This window comes from Mobula birostris, chromosome 1, assembly GCF_030028105.1.
Source record: "Mobula birostris isolate sMobBir1 chromosome 1, sMobBir1.hap1, whole genome shotgun sequence".
NCBI lineage: Eukaryota > Metazoa > Chordata > Chondrichthyes > Myliobatiformes > Myliobatidae > Mobula > Mobula birostris.
In genome coordinates, this window is record NC_092370.1 from 9,583,021 (window position 1) to 9,593,152 (window position 10,132).

Sequence of the window (10,132 nt, forward strand, 5' to 3'; positions counted from 1 at the left end):
CCCTGCTCTTTATTCTGGACCTCTTGAAATGAATGCTAACATTGCATTTGCCTTCCTCAGCCCAGACTCAACCTGCAAGTTAACCTTGAGGATGTTCTTCACAAGGACTCCCTAGTCCCTTTGTATCTCAGATTTTTGGATTTTCTCCCCGTTTAGAAAATAGTCCGCACATTTATTTCTGCTGCCAAAGTGCATGACCATGCATTTTCCGACATTGTATTTCATTTGCTACTTTCTTGCCCATTCTCCTAATCTGTCTAAGTCCTTCTGCGTCCTACCTGTTTCCTCAACACTATCTAGCCCTCCACCAATCTTCATATCATCTGCAAACTCGGCAACAAAGCCATCTATTTCATCATCTAAATCATTTATTTACGGCATAAAAAGAAGTGGTCCCAACACAAACCCCTGCAGAACACCACTAGTCACTGGCAGCCAATCAGACAAGGATCCTTTTATTGTCACTCACTGCCTCCTACCAATCAGCTAATGCTCTAAACATGTTAGTAACTTTCCTGTAATACCATGCGCTCTTAACTTGGTAAGCAGCTTCATGTGTGGCACCTTGTTAAGAGCCTTCTAAAAGTCCAAATATACAACATCCACTGCATTCCCTTTATCTATCCTACATGTAATCTCCTCAAAGAATTCCAATAGGTTCATCAGGCAGGATTTTCCCTGAAGGAAACCATGCTGACTTTGTCCTATCTTGTCCTGTGTCACCAATTACTCCATCACCTCGTCCTTAACAATTGACTCTAACATCTTCTCAACCACTGAGGTCAGGCTAACTGGTCTATAATTTCCTTTCTGTTGCCTTCCTCCTTTCTTAAAGAGTGGAGTGACATTTGCAATTTTCCAGTCCTCTGGAACCATGCCAGATTCCAGAGTCCAGACTAGATGGGCTGAAGGGCCTATTTCTGTGCTGTAATGTTCTATGACTATTGGACTCTATTGAAATATACTAGTGCTGCAAAATAATGAATTTCACAAGGTATGTTAAGTGAAATTAAACCTGATTCTGATTCTCAAGCTAACTTTCTGTGTTTCATTCTCATGGGCATATGGATCTCTCCGTGCAACAGATTTCTGTACTCGCTTTTCTATTTAAATATTAAATATTGTCCTGTTTTTCTGTTTTTTTCTACCAAAGTAGATCACCTCACACTTCCCCATTTTGTAACTACACTGCCAAATTTTCACTCGTTTAACCCATCTATTTCCCTCTGAAGATTCCAAAAGACCAAAGGAGCATTTACAAAATTATGATGCTATAGATTGGATTGATGCAAGCGGGCTCCTTCCTCTGAGGGTGGGTGAGACTAGAACTAGAGGTCGTGGGTTAAGGGTGAAAGGTAAACTATTTAAATCGAGCTTGAGGGGGATCGTCTTCAGTCAGAGGGTGGTACAAGTGTGAAACGAGCTGCCAGCAGAAGTGGTGGATGTGGGTTTGATTTCAACAGTTCAGAGAAGTTTGGATAGGTACATGGATGAGAGTGCTGTGGAGGTCTGTGGTCCGGGTGCAGGTCAATAGGACTAGGCAGAATAATAAACATGAGAAAATCTACAGGTGCTAAAAATCTACACTCACAATGCTGGAGGAAGATTCTCAGCCCGAAACGTCAATTATTTACTCTTTTCCATAGGTGCTGCCTGACCTACTGAGTTCCTCCAGCATTTTGTGTAGGCAGAATAATAGTTTGGCACAGACTAGATGGGCTGAAGGGCCTTATTTCTGTGCTGTAGTTCTCTATGGCTCTATGTAAGAGTTTTTCTGGACTCAGTGAACTCATTTTATTGAAAGCATTCACTCTAATGTTATCTACAGTTATAATTACAGTAGAGTTCACATAATACTGCTCTTTACTGTCAATCTTCTTCTGAGTCTGTTTTTTAAAAATTCTACAGCTCCTCCATTAACAAAGGCTCCGATATTAGAACCAGGAAATCAATGCCTCCCAGCATTGCCATGTGCAGTATCTTAACGATACAATTCCATCATTAAAAGAAGAAAGATCAATAAAAAGGTCTATTTTGCCAGACCTTATGTATGTGAAAAATGTTTAGAGTGAAAAAAAATGAGGAGTGATTGATAAGTTTGTGGCCTAAGGTAGAAGGCGTCAATTTTAGAAAACCTAGCACATTTATTTTTCAACATAGTCCGCTCCTACATTTACACACTTAGTCCAGCAGTCATGGAGCATACGGATCCCTTCTTTGTAGAAGTCGGCGTCTTGGACCTCCAGAAAGTGGTCCACAGCAGGGGTGATAAGTTTGTGGCCTAAGGTAGAAGGAGATGAGTTATACAGCTCTCGTTACATGTGCGTGCAGTTCATCTCTTTGAGTGATAATGCAGAAACTTTTAAGTTAATAACTCATCTCCTTCTACCTTAGGCCACAAACTTATCAATCATCCCTGCTGTAGACCACTCCTACAAAGAAGGGATCCGTGTGCTCCACGACCGCTGGACTAAGTGTGTAAATGTAGGAGGGGACTATGTTGAAAAATAAATGTGCTAGGTTTTCTGAAATTGACGTCTTTTACCTTAGGCCACGAACTTATTAATCACCCCTCGTATTGTCGCTTCTTGAGATTCCACAATTAGTGTGTCCTTATTTTATTTTACTTAGAGATACAGCACGGGAACAGGCCTTTCCGGCCTACTGTGCCTGCAGAGCCCGATTGCACCCATGTGACCAATTTAATGGGAAAAAGTAAACAGCATTGGACGCCCCCCCCCCCCCCATCTGTTACCCCCATCACTGCACTGTACTGTAAACACTTTAAACCACTTTTACTAATACTGATTATGTTGTAAATGCATGCTGGTATAACTTCTAACTTTATTGCTTACATAGTTCTTTATAATTAATGAATGTTCACATGATGCTGCCGGAACTCAGCAGTTCCGGCAGCATCTACAGAGAGGAATAAACGGTCGACACTTCAGGCGGACAATCTTCATTGGGTTGTCTCATGAAATGTTGACTTCTGCATAGATGCTGCCTGACCTGCTGAGTTCCTCCAGCATTCAGTGTGCGTGCTGCCCTGAGTTTCCAGCATCTGCAGGATCTCTAGTGTTGATTGTTGAATGTTGATTTTTGTTCCATGTCACTCCCTGACCAACACATCACAGCAAATTCCTAACACATATAAATGTATATGATGAATAAAGTTGATCCTTGATCCTTCGGACCATATGGAAATCAGTCTTTTCATTGAAATATCATTGTACTAACAGAATGATTTTAAAGTTCCGTAAGCACTCTGTTATAATGAATCTTGGGCCATAAGACCATAATACCATAAGACATAGGAGCAGAATCCCAAACAAAAGAAAATCTGCAGGTGCTGGAAATCCAAGGCAACACACACAAAATGCTGGAGGAACTCAGCAGGCCAGGCAGCATCTATTGAAAAGAGTACAGTTGACGTTTCGGTCCAAAACCCTTCGGCAAGACTGGAGAAAAAAAGCCGAGGAGTAGGTTTAAAAGGTGGGGAGAGGGAAGAGAGAAACTCAAGGTGATAGGTGAAACTGGGATGGGGAAACTGATTAGTGAAAGAGATAATGGGCTGGAGAAGAGGGAATCTGACTGAAGAGGACAGAAGGCCCTGGAAGGAAGAAAAGGGAGGAGGCGCACCAGAGGGAAGCAATGGGCAGGCAAGGAGATATAGTGAGAGAGGAAGAAGGGGGCGGGGAATGGGGAAGTGGGGGAGCACTACCAGAAGTTCAAGAATCAATGTTCATGCCAGCAAGTTGGAGGCTGCCCAGACAGGATATAAGGTGTTCCTCCAACCTAAGCGTGGCATCATCACGACAGTAGAGGAGGCCATGGATGCACATATTGGATTTGGAAGTGGAATTAAAATGGGTGGCCACTGGGAGATGTAACTATTCCTGGTGGACGAAGCATAGGAGCTCGGCGAAGCAGTCTCCCAATGTACGTCGGGACTCACCAATATACAGGTGACCACACTGGGAGCACCAGACTTAGTATGTGACCCCAACAGACTCACACGTGAAGGGTTGCCTTACCTGGAAGGACTGTTTGGGGCCTGGGTGGCAGTGAGGGAGGAGATGTAGGGGCAGGTGTAGCACTTGTTCCGCTTGCAGGGATAAGTGCCAGGAGGGAGATCAGTGGGAAGGGACGAATGGACAAAGGAATTGTGTAAGGAGCAATCCCTGTGGAGAAGCCATCTCCAAACTGGATCCCACCACCAAGCACATCTTTCCCTCCACCCCCCCAAACTTTCTGCTTTTCCTTGTCCATTAGTCCCTCCCCACGGATCTCCCTCCTTGCCCTTATACTTGCAAGCCCTAAACAGCCCTTCCAGGTGAGGCGATACTTCACCTGTGAGTCTGTTGGGGTCATATACTGTGTCTGGTGCTCCCAGTGTGGCCTCCTGTATATCAGTGAGACCCAATGTAGTTTGGGAGACTGTTTTGCCAAGCACCTATGCTCCACCCACCAGAAGAAGAGGGATCTCCCAGTGGCTAACCATTTTAATTCCACTTCCCATTCCGATATGTCTATCCGTGGCCTCCTCCACTTCGTGATGAGGACACACTTAGGTTGGAGGAACAACACCTTATTTTCTGTCTGGGGAGCCTCCAACATGATGGCATGAACATTGATTTCTCGAGCTTACAATAATGCCCCCACTTCACCATTTCCCATCCCCTTTTCCCTCTCTCACCTTATCACCTTGCCCACTCATTCCCTCCCTCTGGTGCTCCTCCTCCTTTTCTGTCTTCCATGGCCTTCTGTCCTCTTCTTTCAGACTCCCCTTCTCCAGCCCTGTATCTCTTTCACCAGTTAACTTCCCAGCTCTTCACTTCATCCCTCCCCCTTCAGGTTTCACCCATCACATTGTGTTTCTCCTTCCCCTCCCTCCACCCCCACCTTTTAAATCTACTCCTCAGCATTATTTTCTCCAGTTCTGCCGAAGGGGCTCAGCCCGAAATGTCGACTGTACTCTTTTCCATAGATGCTGCCTAGCCTGCTGAGCTCCTCCAGCACTTTGTGTGTGCTGCTAGGAGCAGAATTTGGCGACTTGGCTCAGCCATTCCATCATGGCTGATTTATTATCCATCTCAACCACATTTTCCAGCCTTTATTGAAAATTTTTTTTGAATTTGGTCATCTACAGAGTTATAGAGTGTAATTAAATGTGGTCCGTGCAAGACAGCCAAACGACCTTTTAAGTACTTACCCAAGGTGACATTCAGTTATAATGTCGCTGGTATGGAAATGCACAAGTAATTGGTTCCTCTCATGTACCCTGAATGCTTGTCCACACCGTGAGGTCAGAACCAGGCTGCCCTGGCTAAAGTTTCCTCTCTCTCCTGTAACCCTGGGTGGAATCCTAGATGCTGCACAGTGCCTGATAGAACCTCCACCCTTTTTCCCATCCCTCACCCCTGTCCAGAGGTTGCAATCTGCTTTTCTCTGAATGGTTTAATTTTCCCAAATTAGATTGCCGTTCAGTGCATGGTTATCACATTTTACAGGTAATGTAGACACATTGTTGACTGGGACGATTGTTTAAATGTGTATGTTTATATGTTACTGGAATATAGTTTTGATAATTATCATAGCGACGTGAAGTAATGGAGTTTTAATTTTAAAATTAATTCTTTCTGGCAAATGATCTTCCTGTAATGTTGCAGGGCAAATTCTAAGTGTTTCTGCCGCTTAATTGATCAGTAGGATCCCACCCTGGCAGAGCACCAGAGTAAGACTTTTCTTTCTCAACTTTCCTCAGACACACCATCCTGAGAAGCCACTTTTTCCTACCACAGGATGCCCAAGAGAGCTCTATAGCTAGCAGTCTGACAGCCAAACTGAACCCTGGCCTTTTATATCCTGCCAGGTTCGAAAAGTTGGACATCACCCCTAAAAGTGCCCAGAAGATTAAGCCCGTTCTTGAACGGTGGATGGCTGAAGCTGAAGCCCGCCACCGCGCAGGAATGCAGAACCTAACTGAGTTTATCGGCAGTGAGCCCTCCAAAAAACGCAAGCGACGAACGTCTTTCACCCCCCAGGCCTTGGAGATCTTAAATGCCCACTTTGAAAAGAACACGCACCCGTCCGGCCAAGAAATGACAGAAATCGCCGAGAAACTGAACTATGACCGGGAGGTAGTTAGAGTTTGGTTCTGCAACAAAAGGCAAGCGCTGAAAAACACAATTAAACGCTTAAAGCAACCTGAGCCCTCAACAGGCCTGGCCATGGAGCCACTCACGGATTCTTTCGAAGAAACCTCATAAAAGAACTAAAGCTCCACCAATGGATCACGAGGCAACGTCTTCGGAAGAGCCCTTGTACTTCTGCAAGAGGAAGAACACAGAGTGCTGTGTGGACACGTTCTCAGACTGTCTGTTGAGTTTACTATTGAGAAAAGCAACACATTATTGTGCGGTAGAATTAGTTTTAATGAAAAGAAACATCCAGTCTTTTAGCAGGCTGATACTGAACCAAATAGACATTTCTTGTACTGTAAAATATGTGAAAATATTTGACTGAAAAAGAAACACCTTCCATGAGTTACAGAGAGCTCTGTATTTCACAGAGGAAAGACGTATGAAGTTGTGCCTGTTACTCACTTACAGGTGCCAAGTGCTGCATTAATACTAATCTGTTAACCAAAGTCCGATAAACAAAAATAGCACCAGAATCAAGTTACTAGCCTACTGGTTTTGAACGTATGTTGTGTTTAAATTTTTACATTTGTGATTACAGAAACTGGATGAATTACTTTTCTTCCCCCCACCCCCTCTCACAGATTGTGTCTGTTTGTCACGTCGTAGTAACACAACTATGGAAACCATTACAACGTTGTTACTTCGTCTTTCTTACATGCTACTGTAAGACCAGAAATGTTTGTGTGCCAACAATTTCTAAGTAATAGGCAGCTGCCAGTGTTTCTGTGTGATGAGTTTTAAATTGCACTCTATTTTAGTAGTGTGTTACAAAAGGGGGATTATAGACACCGCCAGCAATGTAATGTTCGGTTCCCTTTAATTACAAAGTGGTCACAAACATGAAGAAGTTCTTGTGCCACAACATCAATTGTCTGTGTAATTGCAACATCGATGTAAAATGTGTGTGCAAAGCAATTTTTCCCAAAGTCTGTTAGCCAAAGAATTTCAATGCTATTGTGGTTAAGAGAGAATTGATAAAGGTTAAACGAGAGATTAGGATTGGGTCATGACCACACCATGGATTGTTTCATTGTTAATCTTAATTATTCCAAATACGTATTGGAACAATGCATAAATTAAGGCATGAAACTACAGCAATCATATTTCATTTACAGTTCTTGTTTTAGATTGCCAAATATTTATCAGTTCCCCAAATCCCTGCAACACTGGGAGCAGAGATCTGCCAGATGTTCTCTTCAATTACAGATGTGCTGTCTCTTTTGTTGGTCAATAAAGGTATTGCTGAAAATAGTCAATTAATCTAACTAAAGCTTTAAAAATGGGGAGAGAGTGCAGTTCAGTATTCGTTATTGAAGGTAATTTGCAGATGATAATTTGGCCCAGAAGGAATTAGAAATATATTGTAGATCTGATTACACAAAGTCTTGTCCTCATCAGAACTCAGCAGAAGATTATTTTTCTTTGGAAACGATGGTTTTTCATTCCATTCTCTTTTTTCACACTCAGATCAGGTGTATTAAGCACCCAGTGAAAAGTAATATTTCACAATCAGAGTCACAGCACAGAAACAGGCTCTTCGACCCATCTAATCTATCAGGTTGAGTGAGACTATAGAACTAGCAGTCTTATCAGATACTTGCTTTCATAATACTCATTCTATCGATTTAAGATCAAATAAGGAGATTAAATAAATGTGATTATTCCAATCTGAGGAGAATTCACCCCAAATGTATTCAAGATTCAAAGTATCAAAGTACATTTATTATCAAAGAATGTGTAAATTATACACCTTGAAATTTGTCTGCTTACAGGCAGTCACAAAAACAAGAAACCCAAAGAAGCCATTTTTTTTAAAAAAGACCGAAAACCACTGCACAGAGAAAGAGAAAGAAAAAAAATTGCACTCTATTTTAGTAGTGTACTACAAAAGGGGAATTGTTAAATTAAGATGGCTGAGCTTTGAGTGATAAGACCCTAAGATATAGGGGCAGAATCGAGCCATACACCCCATTGACTCTACTTCACCATTCTATGATGGTTGAATTTAATATCAAAAAATATACACAGTATGCAACCTGAAATTCTTACTCTTCACAGACATCCACGAAACAGGAAAAACAACAAAGAATGAACAGCAGAAAACATTAGAAACCCCTCCCCTCCCCCTCCCGCACACAAGCAGCAGCAAAAGCATTAACCTCCCCCCCCCACCCCCACCACCACCCTGCATGCGAGCAACAGCAAAGCCCTCAGATACCATGATCTAGACTTTACATTGCACTTACTCCAACAGGTCAACGTTCATCTGCACGACCAAACAGTGAATAAAGCTGAGCGATAACAAAGCACCGCCAAGCTCACGACAAACATTGCATACAGTTATTGTGGGGACACTAAAGAATGTCAGGACCGGTGCATGTGCTCCCTGAAGCCAACTCAAACCATTGCACCTGGTTTGAAAGGAGATATCCTCTGGAAAATGAAGAATGGAGGACAAAAACATGTAGATTACATGGATTAAGAAAACAATTCTAGCCAGACTGCTGCCCTGAGAATCTTTATAATCCTAAACTCTTCAAGGTCTCAGCTCAAAACACACCAGAAAGAGACACCATTCCTAATAAGCTACAGCCACACCACTTAACGTGTTATTACGGAACTGTTCTATTGGGCAATCTCATCATGACGACCTTTGCTTTGCTAAGTTAGACCGTAATATCATCGTAGCAGAATTAGTTTAAGTCTGCTCCGCCTTTCTATTATGGCCAATTTATTATCCACCTCAATCCCATTCTCCTGCCTTCTCCCAGTAACCTTTCACACCCTTACAAATCAAGAACCTACCAGTTGTTGTTATATATTCAATGGCTTGTCCTTCACAGTTGTCTGTGGCAATGAATTCCACAGATTCACTGCCCTCTGACTAAAGAAATTCCTCCTCATCTCTGTTCTAAAGCCACGTCCTTGTATTCTGAGGCTGTGCCCTGTGATCCTAGACTCACCCAATTTATAGGAAACATCCTCGCCATGACAACTCACTCTTATAGATTGTGCACCTGCAAGTAATTCCTTGAATAGACTGAATCAATTAAGTTATAACCAAAATATTTTATGTGAAGTAGCACTCCAGTTCCAGACAATATAATCATTTTTAAAATTGTAACCAATATTAACAAGAAAATATTGATAAAGAGTCTCAGCCCGAAACATCGACTGTTTGTTAATTGCCATAGAAATTAATATGTCTCTCCTTTCTCAGACAATATTTACCCTAAAGGAAACCACGCTGAGTTTGGCCTATTTTATCATGTGCCTCCAAGTAATCCAAAACTTCATCCTTAATAATGGACCCCAACATCTTCCCAACCACTGAAGTCAGGCTAACTGGCCTATAGTTTCATTTCTTCTGCCTTCCAGAGTGGAGTGACATTTGTAATTTTGCTGTCCTCAGGAACCATCCTAGAAATTAGTGATTCTTGAAAGATCATTACTAATTACTTTAAGGGGACCATGAGGGGGAATGTCTTCACTCGGAGGGTCGTGAGAGTGTGGGGTGAGCTGCCAGTGCAAGTGGTAGATGCAGGGTCAATTTCAACACTTAAGAGAAATTTGGATAGGTACGTGGATGGGAGGGCTATGGTCCAGGCCCAGGTGGATGAGACCAGGTGGGCCAAGGGGCCAGTTTCGGTGCTGTAGTGTCCTATGACTCTGTGTCTCTACCTGCTGAGTTCCTCCAGCATTTTGTGTGTTTTGCAGAACGTTTTGTGCTTACAAGAACATTGTTGGCCATCAACAGAGACATTGCAATAGGACAGTTGATGTTATTACATTGTGTCTTACATTGGTGTCATATCCCTTATCCCGTTCTCTAGCCTGGTTTCGCATCCCCCTTCAATGTCTTTGCCTAACCGTAGAGAGTGTGAAAGTTTGAATACTTGAAAAGGTTTTAACACATCCACTCATTG

General features: G+C 42.6%; 1 protein-coding gene across 1 annotated transcript in view; it reads left to right on the forward strand.

The window, feature by feature from the left end:
• Positions 1-6,272, forward strand: part of pou6f2 (POU class 6 homeobox 2) — a 688,493-nt gene extending 682,221 nt beyond the window's left edge. The window contains exon 10 of the mRNA XM_072239558.1: positions 5,768-6,272. Coding sequence (XP_072095659.1) covers positions 5,768-6,272 — 505 coding nt within the window. The remainder of the gene's footprint in view (positions 1-5,767) is intronic.
• Positions 6,273-10,132: the final 3,860 nt, after the last annotated feature.